Below are 15,000 nucleotides of genomic sequence, written 5' to 3'. Positions count from 1 at the left end.
GCGCAGGCAAGGCAGGCACCTTACCTCTTGCGCCACCGCCCGGCCCCCATTTGTTTTTCATTAATTCATCCATCCATTCACTTATTCATCCATTGATTCATTTGTTCACATTCTCAGCCCCAGGTCCCCCAACAATGTCATGAGCCTCTGTAGAGAGGGGAAAGGGAAGGGCCAGACCCTATGGGGGGTCTCCATATAAGTCCAACTTTGCATTGCCCCCACTGCGACGTTGTCATTGTACTCCAGGCATCCTGGGATGCCTCATCCACTCCCCCCCCAATGTGCTAGCAGCCCCTTCACCTCTCCTTACCTCTTAACTCCAGGACCCTCTCCAGGTGTCTGAACCCCCTATGCCACTTTGGGAAAGGCCCATGGGACCCCAAGACCAGAACATTCCCTGTAGCTTGGACTGTGGAGTGACCTGCCCATCGGCCACTACCTCATTCTGGGGCATCTCCTGGGATATTTCCGGGAGATGTGGAAGCAAAGATGGGCTCTCAGTTGTGCTCTTTCCTGCTGTATCTCCCCAGCAAATCACTGGGAATCCCTCAGACTCTGAGGATGGGGGGTACTGTGGTGCAGATATGGAGCAGACTGGTTCTCAGAGTGTCCCCAAGAAGCAGAGGGTATAGCCCTGGGTTGGTGGGCACAGACCAGAGGAACTGAGATGTCAGGGCTCCCTCAGGCTCCCGGACTCCACCTCCCCTTACAGCTGGAGCTGGAATCTTCCTGTGGGAGAGATGGACCTGGGCCCCTCCCTGATATGTGATGATGTCCTGGGACTGTGGGTGAGACCAGCAAGTGGCCTTTGGATTGTTATTTTGGTTTGGTTTTTGCCACACCTGGTGGTGCTCAGGGGTTACTCCTGGCCCTGTGCTTAGAAGTCGCTCCTGGCAGGCTCGGGGGACCATATGGGATGCCGGGAATCAAACCCAGGTCCATTCCAGGTCAGTCATGTGCAAGGCAAACGCCTTACCATTGTGCTATCACTCCGGCCCCAGGTAGTGGCCATTAGGACTTACTCCTAGAAGACAGAAAAGGCAGAACCCAAGGGGGGGGGTGGGTCGTGGTGGGGGGCAGCGGCAGCGAGAAGGGGCAGCACAGCTGTTCCCCAGATCTACCATCTGGGACAGCATGTCCCGAAGATCTTGTAAAATCACATCCAGGTCTCTAACATGGGTGAGGGCAGGGAATGCCACCCCCCCATGCTCCCCACATGGTGCTCCCAGGAGGTTTCACCTCTGCACACCTTGACTCAGAGAAGCCCCATCCCCACCCTGAGTCTCTCTTTCTTAGGCTTCCCTCCTGATGATGTAGGTAGAGGTGGGGGGGGGGTCTCACTTCCCAGTTCGGGCCGGCCTGACCAGGTGCTCCCCGGACTCTGCCATGCCCGTCCAGGCCCTGTGCCCTCGGTGGTGCGTACGGAGGTTTTCCTGCAGTCCTCGAGGCCGGCTGCGTTCGCGGTGGACGGAGCCACTCACTGGATCACCAACTTCCTCGTGGGCTTCGTGTTCCCCTCAGTCCAGGTGAGCTGTTTGCAGGGACACCCCTTAAGCTCGCCCACAAGGGGGTGCTCTTGTATCTTTATGACCCTTATAGAGCACAGGTGGGGACCAGGCTGGCATCCTCATCCTCACCCTGGAGGTCTGGCCTAGGGCAACCCCCACCAGAACAGCCCCAGGAGTCCCAGCAGTGGGTACCCCTCCACCTGTGGTGAGCCCCACTCTCCGACTATGCTTCTAGGAATTCATGGGCGCCTACAGCTTCCTCATCTTTGCGGGAATCTGCCTGCTCACAGCGGCCTACATCTACGTGGTGATTCCTGAGACCAAGGGCAAAACGTTTGTGGAGATAAACCGCATTTTCGCCAAGAGAAATGGGGTGCAGTTTCCGGAACCTGGAGTAGAGAACACAGAAGTGGGGCCCACCCTGGAAACTGCCTTTTAACACAGGGTCCCTGGCCCCAAGGGGCTGCCACCAGCAGACTCCTGCCAGGTCTCAGGGAGGGCTCACTGGGAAATAAGGAGGGACCCTGGCTTCCCCTTACCTTTGGGCTTAGTTATGGCTCTGGGCTAGAAGTAGATCTTCAAGCACTGATGATGGGGCATGAAATACATAGCTGCTGCATTAATTTTCTTCTCTCTCTCTCTCTCTCTCTCTCTCTCTCTCTCTCTCTCTGTCTCTCTCTCTCTCTCTCTTCCTCTGAGACATATTGCAATATTGTTACTGAAAGGGTACCATGCGTGTCACAACTAGCAGTGCTCAGAGGTTACTCCTGTGCTCAGACATCTCTCCTGGCAGGTTTGGGGGACCATATGGGATGCCAGAGATTGATCCCAGGTCCATCTGGGATCAGCAGCATGCAAGGCAAACACCCTACCGCTGTGCTATCGCTCTGGTGCAAGCTACTGCATTGTAAGAGACATTTTCCCAGGGAGCAGAGCTGTAGCACAGTGGTGTTTGCCTGGCACAAGACTGACCTGGGTTCGATTCCCAGCATCCCATCCCAGGTACTCTGAGCCTGCAGGAGTAACTCCTGTGCACCACTGGGTGTAGCCTATAAACAAACAAAAAACTTTCCCAGCGCTGACCTGAACCGACCAGTTTATGGGTTCCCTGGGTCCAGGTCTCCCCTTCATGTCGCCTCTTGCAGCCTATATTGTTCCCCAGAAACTCCCTGTGGTGACCCCAAAGCTCTGTGACCCTCCCAGTCCATCCTGTCCACTCCACTCTATGGGGGTCAGTGCGGCTCTCCTGTTCCTATGGCTGATTGGGGAACCAACCCCTGCTTAGGACTCTCATCTGTCTCTGGAAACTGTGACCTCGGGGTCCATTCTCGCCTCCATGCACCAATTCCTGGCACTGTGTTTCCCCAAAGATCCCTCGCAAGACCACCATTCATTTGAACTTGAGATTTTCTCAAGGGCCTCAGGGGTGGCCATGCCGGTCAGTGCTCAGGCAGGCAGCACTCTCCCCACGTGATGACCCCTGCTGACCTGGTGTCGGGTCTCTCCCCTCAGACCCTGGCCACCTCAGATCTGTTCTCTCTGGTCTCTCATTGCTTCGTCCATCATGTATCTGTTCACTTATTGCTAGAAAACAAGTCACCCTTAAATTTAGCCGCACGAGCCTGGCCTTTGTCTTCCATGACCCTGAGACTGAGTGTCCAGGTTTCATCTGGAAGATTTGAAGGCTGGGTCCACACTTGTCTATGGCAGGGCCTCCCAAACATACTTGGCACTCAGAACCGCCCAATTGTGCTCTGTGTCATCCCAGCAACCCCGGGAGCATCGGTATCACCCACTCCGTGAAGGACTCATTGGTCTATCCTGTAAAATCACCCCGCACTCCATATCTCCAACTCCAGGTGAACTGTCAGAATCAGGCTCATGCATGAAATAATCCAGACCAGGCTGAGAGTGAAACACATCTAGTCTGCTAATCTTCTACCTCATATTGAAAGCAAGATGCCTGCCAAAGTGGTCGATTTTATTTTTTATTTTTTTATTTTTCAGTTTTTGGGGCACACCCAGTGATGCTCAAGGATTACTCCTGGCTCTGCGCTCAGAAATCGCTCCTGGCAGGCATGGGGGACCATATGAGACACTGGGGATCGAACCCACGTCCATCCTGGGTCAACTATTTGCAAGGCAAATGCCCTACCACTGCACTATTGCTCCAGCCCCTGGTTGAGTTTATTGAGTAGAGTTTTTGTTGAGTGCTGCCCCAGTAAGGACAGAGTAAGGACAGATCTCAGGCTATCCTGAGCCAGTCCTGTTCAGGTTTACATATAAGACAATCTCTGTTTTGGGGGTAAAATCAAGTTGTAAATAAACAGATACAAAGAAACTAAGAATGATCTTTGTTTTGGGTAATATAAGGTGTAATCTATCTATGACTCATTCACCCTATTAAAAATGTATTAAATCGGGGGGGGGGGTAGGCTTGGGCTTAAAGTGGGGGGCAGGAGGAAAAAAAATGTATCAAATCACCATGAGGTAGAGTTTAAAAGATGTTGGTTGTTGAGTTTCAGTCATACAATGTCCAGTACTTCCCATCCCTTCACCAGTGTGCATTTCCCACCACCAAAGTCCCCAGTTTTCCTTCTGTCCCCCCACTCCCCAGCTTACCTCTATGGCAAATTTTTTTTGAGCCACACCCGGTAATGCTCAGGTGAAGTCTCACCCCCCACCCTTTCTCCCTAGGTAACTTGACCTTACCTGCAAGACCCCGCCCATTCCTGGGAGGGGTCTTGGAAAAGGTAGATAAGGTATGGACCAGAGGGGATTAGGGCTTTTGGCTGACTCTTGCGCGCTTCTGGTCTTTGGCCAGCATGGAGGTGAAAGGAAAGATGGCTGAAAGGAATTGAGATGCAGGGTAGCTAAGAATGGCTGAATGCTTGAAAGGTCATGATACAGGCCACACATGTGGTGGACAGGGCATGAATAAAGCTGATGCTTCCTGATGCCTGCCTGTGAGTGACTTCAATACCCGTTGCTTTCCTGGACCCCAGACCCAAAGGTTGATGGGGGATGAAGCCACGTGGCTGGGGCCTAAGGACAAAGGCCTCCATCCTTCACTATCCACCACCATCGTTAATTATTTAACACAACACTCAGGGGTTACTCCTAGTTCTGAGCTCAGAAATCGCATCTGGCAGGCTCGAGACACTCTCTCTCTCTCTCTCTCCCTCCCTCTTTCCCTCTTAGACACTGTGGTTTGCAGTGTTTGTTACTACAAATATATGCAATATTGTTACTTTGCATATCACTTTCTCTCCTTTCAGCATACAGTTCTTGTCCAGAGTGATCATTTCCAACTCTCATCGTCACAGTGGGGCCTTTCTCTATCCTAACTGCACTTCCCTTCATAATTTCTATTATCTTTTGTTCACTCTGTTTAGGGTGTGCACACCCAGCAGTGCTCAGGAGTTACTCCCAGCTCTGTGCTCAGTCATTCTGGGGGCTAGGGATGGAGCGCAGGCCTCCGGCATGAAAGTATAGCTGCCCACTGAGCCCTCCCTTTCAACCAGCCCCATTTCTGATGCTTGGGCAAAAGTTGGCCTGAAATTTACCTACACCCCAGACTTTCCCACTGGGCCAAGTGGACTCCTGGGAGAGGGAAGACCTTAAGATTCCCAGACAGGTACAGACAGGCACCTGAGAGTCAATAACATAAATTCTGCCTTTGTCAATAGAAGCCTGTTGGGGACCAGACAGAGCAGAAGGTAGCGTGTTTGCCTGGCACACAGCCGATCTGGGTTCAATCCCTGGCACTGCATAAGGTCCCACCGAGCCCTGCTAAAAGTGATCCCAGAGCAAAAATTACCATTTAACATTTGCAGCAAAGGCCTGCAAAGGTCTTACTCTTGATCCCCCCATTTTTCAAACTCTTTATTAGGCTTGCAGGAGACTTAAGCTCCTGTTCCTGAGTCTCCAAGGGAGACAAAGACTTTGCGCCTGATGAAACAATGCTCAAATGAGCCTATTGGCGGGACACCATTTCTCATAATTGCTCTAACAATGCAATGATGAAAGCCACTCTGCTCTGCTCCTGCGGGGCTGGACCCTGTGACAATGGGGTTGTTTTCAGAAAAGTCATGGGGATTTTCAGGGGCACTGCAGGCAGACATGGCAGAGATGGGTGAGAGGGCAGATCCTCGGCTGTCAAAGCCCGGAACATGGCCCTCCTCCGGCATCACTCATGTAGGGATTCTGGATGCCAGGGATTGAATTCACATCAGCTCATGCAAGCAAGGCAAGCGCTCTCCCCTTTGTACTCTCACTCCAGCCCCTGGAAACAAATGTATAAAGTTGGCAAGAGAGAAAAATCCTACAAGCTGACTTGGTGGGGGTGGTGGACAGTTAATTCGACTTCTTGTGGTAATGATTTCACAATGTCTGCAAATACTGATTCAGTTGATGTGCACCTGAAACCAATATAACTTTACAGATCAATAAAAATTGTCTTAGCTCAATAGGAAAACAAACAAGTCCATTTTTAAAAGTTGGGCAAGAGATTGGGATCAGCTACCTCCCTGAAGAAAACCTACAGCGTTAAATAGAAAAGTGAGCAGAGAATTTGGTGGCATCTGGGAGACTGCAGAGGGAAACCAAGTGGCATGACCCAGTGGGAGCCTGAAATTCAACAAGGCCGGGCCTGTGGCTGACCTGGATGTGGAGAAATGAAAACCTCCTGCACTTCTGGTGGGAAGGCAAAGAGCACAGACACTTGGAAAATCGGTTCCCATAAGCTTCAAAAGTAAAACACTGGGCCCGAGAGATAGCATGGAGGTAAGGCATTTGCCTTGTATGAAGGACGGTGGTTCCAATTCCGGCATCCCATATCGTCCCTCGAGCCCGCCAGGAGTGATTTCTGATCATAGAGCCAGGAGTAACCCCTGCGCTCTGCCAGGTGTGACCCAAAAAAAAAAAAAAAAAAAGTAGAATACACATTGGCCAAATGACCCAGCACTTCACTACCATATTGTCTATATGAAGGCTTGAACAGAAACACAGGTATTTAATTAATTAAATTAATATAAGTTCTGGATGGAGGTGGATGGTGGTGGATGGAGTGGAGAGGCCTTCCTCGGCCTGCCCGGGTGCCTGCAGCTTCTTTGGCCTGGCGGGTCTGAGGGTTCAGGATAACAGGGGGAGGAAAAAACTCACAGGCAGTCAGTAGAAGTCAGGAGACAAGAAGCTTTATTATAAGGCCCTAGCCACCTTGTGTGGCTTCTAAGTTAAACAGCCTCTCTGCAGAGACCAACCAGTCTCTCATCTCCCCATCCTGTCTCTCTCTCCCTCTCGAGGCTTCCTAGATAATCTACAAACAGCCACCCTAAGTGGGTGATGGATACATAGCTGTGTATCTCCGTAGCAATAAAGGGGGGTTAACTAGGGAACCCCCCCTGGCTCCAATCAGCCTGCAACTCCAGGTGATTAGACTGAGCAAAAGAAAACAGATTCCAGAAAACAGATGCTGAGAGGGTTTAGCTATAGGCAGTGGCAGGAAATGCAGACTCACCTGGTGGGGAGGGGGCCACAGAGGCAGGTTCCTGGAGGACTGAAAACCCCAGGAATAATGGTGATTATACTGAGTACAGCAATGCCAGGAATGTGGAAATGTGGGAAAACATTGAGAAATATTCTATTAAAAATGTATTTTCAATTCAGGTTAGCAAATCACTGTCTTGAGCAATTATGTGTGTTCTTGGGAGAGAGACAGGGAACCCTGGAGATCAGGAAGTCTGGTCTCCCACTTCACTATAATCAGGCCTTGAGTCCTGAATTGCCCAAGGACTTCCTCTCTTTTCCCCTTGCACTGGACACCTCCCTTCCTTCCTCTGCCTTTCGAAGGTGGGATGCCTTAGAGCCAAGTGCTGGCTGGTTCTGGGATGAGGCTCCAGAATATTCACGGAGGGGGTGTGGAAGGGCTGGATGCCAGGAAAGGGGGCCTCCAGAGGTTTGGGTTCAGACAGTTACTAAACCCAAAAGTGGAGGTGACCTCTGCGCTCGGTGTGGCTTGCAAGGACTCCCCAATGTCTCGGGAGCGTCTGTACTGCGGAGATATGACTGAGGGTGTTGTGTATGTAAACATTTCCATGAGATTATTATGTTACTGGTCCTACCCTGATCTGTGATTGTGCCCTACCCTAGGGTGTGACCTGGCATTCTGCTCCCACCTTAGTGTGGTGCCTGATTCTGATGTATAAAAAGCAAGGGTCTTTTTTCTGGGGCTGATTCTGGGGCTTTTGGCTTCAGCCTTATCCTCGGAATAAAGCTGTTTTCTTCAGAAGCCTGACTGCCTGTTAGCTTTATACCCGCCACATTCACCTCAGAACCGCATGCTGAACAGGGTAGCAGACGCGTGGTCTGAGCTGGAGGAGAAAGACCTCATCCTCCATCCCTCCATCAGTCAACCCCATCAAGGGCTGTATTGCAACATGAGGGCACAACAGGGCAAGAAAGGGCAGGATGGGGCAGGTCAAGGTTCCCGGTCCAAGGTGGAGCCTGGTGTCAGGTGAGGCTGGAGGCTTCCACCTACCCCACCTCCGGCTCACTGCCGGAAAGGTGGGTAGTGGCTGGGCTGGCAGTTCATGGGGGTGAGTTTTGAGGCAACCCCATTGAAGAAAGCGCCTTTTTTTAGGGAGCATATTCGAAGGTGGGCTCAGGAGCCTCTCCCAAAGATCTTTGGCCAACTGGTTTCGAGGTCCCGTGCTGGTCTGGCAGCAAGAAAACAGTTGACAGAGACACACCCAGCAGTGCTCAGGGGTCACTTGGCAGTGCTCAGCAAGCGCTTTGTTCTATCTCCCCAAGAAAATTAACTCTGAGAAGCCGGAGCGGTTGCACAGAGGGAAGGGCATTTGCTTTGCGTGCAGCCGACCCAGTTTCAGTCTCTGGCATCCCATAGCTTAAGCCTGCCAGGAGTAATTCCTGAGCACAGAGCCAGGAGTAACTCCTGAGCACCACTGGGTGTGACCCAAAAACCAAAATACAGCAGATCAGTTTCCATACACATGAAAACATGCAGGTCTGGGGCTGTTCGCACCCCAGGAGAGAGAGAGTGGAGGGCCTGAGGGTGGGCGGTGAAAACCAGGAGAGGGAACTTTCTGGAGAGGATGAAAAGTCATTCCAGAGATCAGAAAAAAAAATGGGACTTACAAGGGAGAGAGATCAGCACAGAATGAGCTCTCTCACCTGCGGGATAGAAAGAATATAAAGGGTATAAAGGATTAACCGATGCCAAAGACACTGGCAACAAAGTCCATGAGAACTGGGATTGGAGTCACAGCACAGCAGGGAGGGCACTTGCTTAGTACATGGTCAACCTGGGTTCGATCCCCACTATCCTCTAGTATCACTTGAACCTGCCAGGGATGATTCCTGAGCCCAGACCCGGAACCCCTGAGCTGTCGGTGTGACCATGGAAGGGCAGCATGTTCCCCATAAAAACCGCTCAGCCTGCCCAGCAGTGAAAACCGGCTTTGCTGTTCATTTCCCTCATACCTGGCATCACTCAGATGCCCTGTGGATCTTCTGGAGAAAACTTCATGAGTGTGTCCCGAGAGGTCTGCAGGCCAGCGGACAGGCTGCGCCTGAGCATGGGAAGCAGCAGAGGATCAACCAAGTCTCCCACAGACCACCCGCACAAAATTGTTTTTATTATCTTGTTTTGTTTTCTTTGTTTTGGGGCCAAACTGGGGGGGGGGGCCTCTGGGAGGGGTTCTTCTGGCCCTGTGCTCACAAATCATTCCTGGCAGGCTCAGGGGACTCTATGGGATGCCAGGGATAGAATACAGGACGGCAGCGTGCAAAGCAAAAGCCCTCCCAGCTATGCTAAAATCTGGCCCCTGATTTTGTTTTAGAACAATGTAGAATTCAGGGTTACAAAGTTGAAACCACCGCATGGGGTCCACCCAGGACCCTACCTTCCAAGCTCAGCCTCCCCAATCCCAGATACTCCAACTGAACGCTAGCCTGACTGCCCTTATTTGTCTTGTTTTCTCTTGCCTACTACTCTTTGTGCTTGAAAATTTGAACAAATTCCTCCCTGCTTTCACTTTTATTGTTTTGTTTTGTTTTGGCCACACCCGGCACCGCTTAGGGGTTGCTCCTGGTCCAGCTCTCAGAAATCACACCTGACAGGCTCGGGACCATATGGAATGTCAGTGATCAAACACCAGTCAGCTGCTTGCAAAGTAGAACTGTGCTGTGCTCAGGCCCCTGGTTTCACCTTTCTATGAGCTTTTCCCTGTGAAGCCACGGGTTAAACAGCTAATCCCATAAGCAGCGGTTGGTTGATTGATAGGTGGTTGGTTGGTTAGTTGGTTGGTTGATTTGTTGGCTGGTGGTTGTTTGGCTGGTGGTTGATTGGTTGGTTGGTTGGTTAATTTGTTGGCTGGTTGGTTGGTTAATTTGTTGGCTGGTTGGTTGGCTGGCTTGTAGTTGGTTGGTTGGCTGGCTTGTGGTTGTTTGATTAGTTGGCTAGTGGTTGGTTGGTCGGTTAGCTGCTGGTTGCATCCAGGGTTTTGTTGCCCATTGGGTTCACAGGGGTACATGTTCTGAAGGTCTCTCTGCAGATGGTAGAGAGTGGGGTAGGGGCACCTTGTGTGTAGGCCTGTCACTCCCAGCTGAGAGTGACTGAGGGGTCCTTGGAACACCCTTCCATGAGTCACCTGTGCAGAGGGGATTTAGCTCTCTTGCAGGACACTTGAGGGAAGAACAGAGGTGGGGATTGGAAAGAAAGAGGGGAGAGAGGCAAGGGGCAGGAAAGGACTGGGAGAAGCCGAGAAATTTTGTGTGGGGATGGGGTTTAGCACCCCAACCCCACACACAGGACTCTCCTCATTCACCTTCCCATCAGTGTCTTCATGCAGAGACATGAGAAACTAATGTGAGCTACCTAGATATCTGTCTTGTCTGACTGGCAGGCTGGGCTCACCCTCCATCACCAGGTTCACCCCCCTTATTCTTGCCCCTCCCTGTCCCCATTCCAGGATATCAAGCTCCCCTCATTCCTTGATTTTGGATTTTGAGTCAAACCTGGAGGTGTTTGGGAGTTACTCCTGGCTCTTTGTGCTCAACAATCATTCCTGGCATTACTCGGGGATCAAACCCCAGTTGGCTGCATGCAAGGCAAATTCCATACCTGCTGTACTATCGGTCCAGCTTATTGTGTATGTAAACATTTCAATGGGATTATTATGTTACTGACCCTACCCTGATCAGTGATTGTGCCCTACCCTAGGGTGTGACGTAGGCATTCTGCTCCCAGAATCAGGTGGTACCTGATTCTTCTCCCACCAATAGGTGGTACCTGATTCTGGGGTATAAAAGCAAGGTCTGTGGAAGGTGAGGGCTTTTGTTCTGGGGCTGAATCTGGGGCCTTTTGGTTTCAGCCTCTTCCATGGAATAAAAGCTGTTTCCTTCAGAAGCCTGACTGCCTGTTAGCTTTCTTCCCGCCACATTCACCTCAGAACCGCCGGCTGAACAGGGTAACAGACGCATGGTCAGTCAACCCCATCAAGGGCAGTATTGCAACACCAGCTCTTCTCTCTCTCTCTCTCTCTCTCTCTCTCTCTCTCTCTCTCTCTCTCTCTCTCTCTTTTCTCTCTCTTTCTCCCCCTTCCTCCCTCTCCCCCACTTTCTTCTGTCTGTGTGCCTGTCTCTCTCACTTTCCCATTGATCTTAACCTTAACTCTAGGGATACCATTCCTCCATCTTCCGCCTGTGTCCCTTGAGGTAATGATCCTAGGCGAACTAAGGGACAAAACAGAGACAATGGTTTTCAGTGACAAGTTTCTACAGTGATTTATTGCTGCCATACTAAGAAGGAAAGTTGGGAGTTGGGGTGGTGGAAATCAGACAGATCAAGCAGCCTGGCGGGGGCGGGGAGGACGGGCAGCCCCGGGAGATTTATTAGGAACCGAGCCTACTTCATGTCTCTTGCGCTTTTTGATCATGATTTCAAATTTCGACTTCTCTGAAATAGATTTCTGCTGGTCCAATACTTTTTGAATTAAACCCTCAATCTTCTTACTGTATTTCTGGATCTCTGATTCTGGAACAGGAAAAGAGAGAACCCAGTAGGAGAAACTGGGGGATCTGTTTTTGGAAAAACCATCTGAGTCGGGGCGTGACTGAGGCCAAACTTGAATGTCTCGTACACCAAGAGCCCCTGGAAGTTACCAACAACTGGTTTCTTGGCTGGATCTGGCACCAGTCAGGGAGGTCATCAGCCCTGCTGAGCCAGGCCTCTGTTTCCTCCAGTCCACACCCCAGTAACCCTCTCTGGGTAGAATACACACCACCTCCCTGCACCCCAAAATTGAGGAGACAAGCTGCTCTATTCCCTCCACTCTCCCAGTGGGTCCCCTTCCCTTCCACCTACCACATGAGGGTTCACTTAGGGGAGGAAGAGTAAGTGCAAAACACCAACTAGATATGGGGGACTAGGCAAAAGCCCAGCTGCGTAACCATGCACACAGTGGGTTCAATCCCCAGCACCCCCATCTGGTCCCCTGAGCCCTCCAGCAATGATCTCTGAGCACAGAGCCAGAAGTTGGCCCTGAGCCCGACCAGGTATAACCCCCAAACTAAACCCCCCACACACACACACACGCAAATCAACAAACTCCATAAACAAGAGCAGCTCTACCTCCATCGTTGCCCAACGGATTGAAGTTGGCTTCCACCGTCCTCCTGTATAAAGGCTGGGTCATGCGGTAAGTATTGTACAGGGTCTGGTTTTGAGGATCCAGCAAGGAATTCTCCAACTTCTCTATCTGTGGCAAAATCAAAGACAATAATTTAATTTAAAAAATATCCAGGTGTTTGTGCAATGTTATATTTTATTGATTCATCTTTGTATGTTTTTGTTTTTATTTCATCTATATCTGAGTCAATTTCAGATTTTCAATATTTTGGTTAAAATTAGTTACTTTATATATTTCCTCATAGGCTTATATTTATAGTTTTGCATTTGAATAATCTATTATGCTATGGAAATTACTCTGAAGTTTCATATTCCCTTTTTATTTTAGTCTACTTCTAACATTTTTGTGGTTTAAGGAAAAAGCCATCCGACTTAGTGTTTTTGTTTCTTTTGCGGAATAACAAAAATTATTCTCTTGTAAGGGGAGAAGTACATTGAGTTATGATAATTATTTCAGTCTGATTTCTCTAAATCTGTCTAAAATGTGTCAAGGGTACAATTTTTTTGGATAGGGGCTCTAATCCTTTTGCTGTTCTGAACTACTATTGTTAACTGTTGTACATACTGTTACATACTGTTATGTGTAAGGGTGTAAATATATTCATTTTGTTTGTAAATTTTATTCTGTACAATTGCAGATCAAATTTGCTCTTCTGTGAAATATAGAATATTATGTTTTAAAGACCATCTTGGAATACAATTAGAGAGCTTAGTATTTTGATGTACTAAGGCCTATTTTAAGTTTAATATTTTTTGTTTGTTTTTTTTTGTGTTTTTGGGGTCACACCCGGCAGCGCTCAGGGGTTACTCCTGGCTTCACACTCAGAAATCGCTCCTGGCAGGCTCGGGAGACCATATGGGATGCCGGGATTCGAACCGATGACCTTCTGTATGAAAGGCAAACACCTTACCTCCATGCTATCTCTCCGGCCCCTAAGTTTAATATTTTATTTTTGTAAAAAACATTAATTAAATATGTTATTTAAAAAAATTTAAAACAGGGGCTGTAGTGGTGGTGCAAATCGTAAGGCATCTGCTTTGCGCCCACTGACCTAGGATGGACTGTGGTTCTATCCCCGGGCATCTCATATGGTCCCTCAAGCCAGGGGCAATTTCTGAGCCAGGAGTAACCCTTGAGTGTCACCAGGTGTAACACAAAAACCAAAAAAATATATAAATGGGGGCCGGGTAGGTGGCGCTAGAGGTAAGGTGTCTGCCTTGCAAGCGCTAGCCAAGGAAGGACCGCGGTTCGATCCCCCGGCGTCCCATATGGTCCCCCCAAGCCAGAGGCGATTTCTGAGCACATAGCCAGGAGTAACCCCTGAGCGTCAAACGGGTGTGGCCCAAAAAACCAAAAAAAAAAAAATATATATATATAAATGTATATATATCCAGGTGATATTATGAAGGGAACGAGACTGTGGGGGTAGTTCAGAGATTAGTTAGATCCTGGATTTCTATAAAACCTGGACAAGATTGTGAGGGACTCTGCCCATTTTCAGCGTTTGACTTTTGACTTTTTTTTTCCCTCTTATTTTGTACCCAATCTATTATTTTTCCTTCCTTCAAACAAATCCACATACCTCGATTTATCTAGCTCTGCCTCTTAAATAGAGGGGGAAACAAGGGAGGGTTCCAGGACCAAACAGATATGTGATCACTAATAGTAAGCCAAACAAAGAGGGGTTCACCTACTCTAGCAGCCGGGGGTGGGGGGTGGATGGTGGGGTATATGGGTTGTAGAAAGGGGATTGGAATGGGGGGAGGACATAGTTGGTGATGGGTATTCCCCTGATTCAATGTTAATATGTTCCTAAAATACTACTGTGAAAGATATGTAAGCCATTATGGAAAAAAATTGTGTTTTTAATCAGAAACTTTCTTTGACTTCCATGTATTATTATTATATCAATTATATTATATGTTATGTTAGGTCACTATATTATGTTATGTTAATTTACCTCATTATGTTAATCAATTTTCTTACAGTAAAAAAATAAATAAATTCTAAAAAGAATCATGGTTTTGTAATCAAATTTTAAGAGACCATATTCAAGATTATTTTTATATTTTCCAGTGTAAATGCCAAAGTAAAATCAAATATACTGAACTTAAAAAAAAGAGAGAGATTGTGATAAGGTGTCATAGTCAGATAGGTGCTGGGTGTTAGGTGCTGGGTACAGGGTGCCAGGCCTAGCATCCAGGAAGGTAGTTTTTATTTTTTTTATAATCTCCTTTAACCTTTTTCTATATTTATTTTGTTTATGGACCACACCTGGCAGTGTACAGAAATCACTCCTGGCACATTCAAGGGCCAATATGGGTTGCTGAGATCGAACCTGGGTTGGCTTCATGCAAGGCAAACACCCTCACTGCCCAGGCTCCAGTACTTGTTTTTTAAAAAGACGAGAGAGATACAATGAAGCAGTGAACTCAGGTGCCCGATAACAGATGAGTGGTACATCTACACAATGGAATACTATGCAGCTGTTAGAAAAAATGAAGTCATGAAATTTGCTTATACATGGATGGTCATGGGTAGTATTATGTTGAGTGAAATGAGTCAGATTGAGAAGGATAGACGTAAAATAATCTCACTCATCTGTGCGATCTAAGGAAATTAAAAGATAATGTGGGGATGATATATAGAGACAATAGAGATGAGGATTAAGAGGACCAGTCCATGGTAGAAGCTTGCCACAAAGAGTGAAGAGAGCAGTTAGAGTAGAGAAGGGTTTGCTATGAAAGTGATAGTCGGAACTGACTCTGGATAGAATTGAGTGC

The 15,000-nt window shown here is 48.7% G+C and overlaps 2 protein-coding genes across 2 annotated transcripts in view; one reads left to right on the top strand and one right to left on the bottom strand.

The window, feature by feature from the left end:
• The window catches only part of LOC126011616 (solute carrier family 2, facilitated glucose transporter member 7-like), a 14,945-nt gene extending 12,998 nt beyond the window's left edge, over nt 1-1,947 (top strand). The window contains exons 12-13 of the mRNA XM_049775439.1: nt 1,399-1,526; nt 1,744-1,947. Of these exons, the coding sequence (XP_049631396.1) occupies nt 1,399-1,526; nt 1,744-1,947 (332 nt within the window). The remainder of the gene's footprint in view (nt 1-1,398; nt 1,527-1,743) is intronic.
• A 9,305-nt stretch (nt 1,948-11,252) lies between these two features.
• LOC126011615 (carbonic anhydrase 6-like) overlaps nt 11,253-15,000 on the bottom strand; it is a 10,975-nt gene continuing 7,227 nt past the window's right edge. Inside the window, exons 5-7 of the mRNA XM_049775438.1 lie at nt 12,160-12,286; nt 11,438-11,562; nt 11,253-11,261 (exon numbers count right to left, since the gene is read on the bottom strand). Of these exons, the coding sequence (XP_049631395.1) occupies nt 11,253-11,261; nt 11,438-11,562; nt 12,160-12,286 (261 nt within the window). The remainder of the gene's footprint in view (nt 11,262-11,437; nt 11,563-12,159; nt 12,287-15,000) is intronic.

This window comes from Suncus etruscus, chromosome 6, assembly GCF_024139225.1.
Source record: "Suncus etruscus isolate mSunEtr1 chromosome 6, mSunEtr1.pri.cur, whole genome shotgun sequence".
Taxonomy (NCBI): Eukaryota; Metazoa; Chordata; class Mammalia; order Eulipotyphla; family Soricidae; genus Suncus; species Suncus etruscus.
The sequence above is the reverse complement of the archived record's forward strand: the minus strand, read 5'-3'. Positions and strand labels throughout refer to the sequence as shown.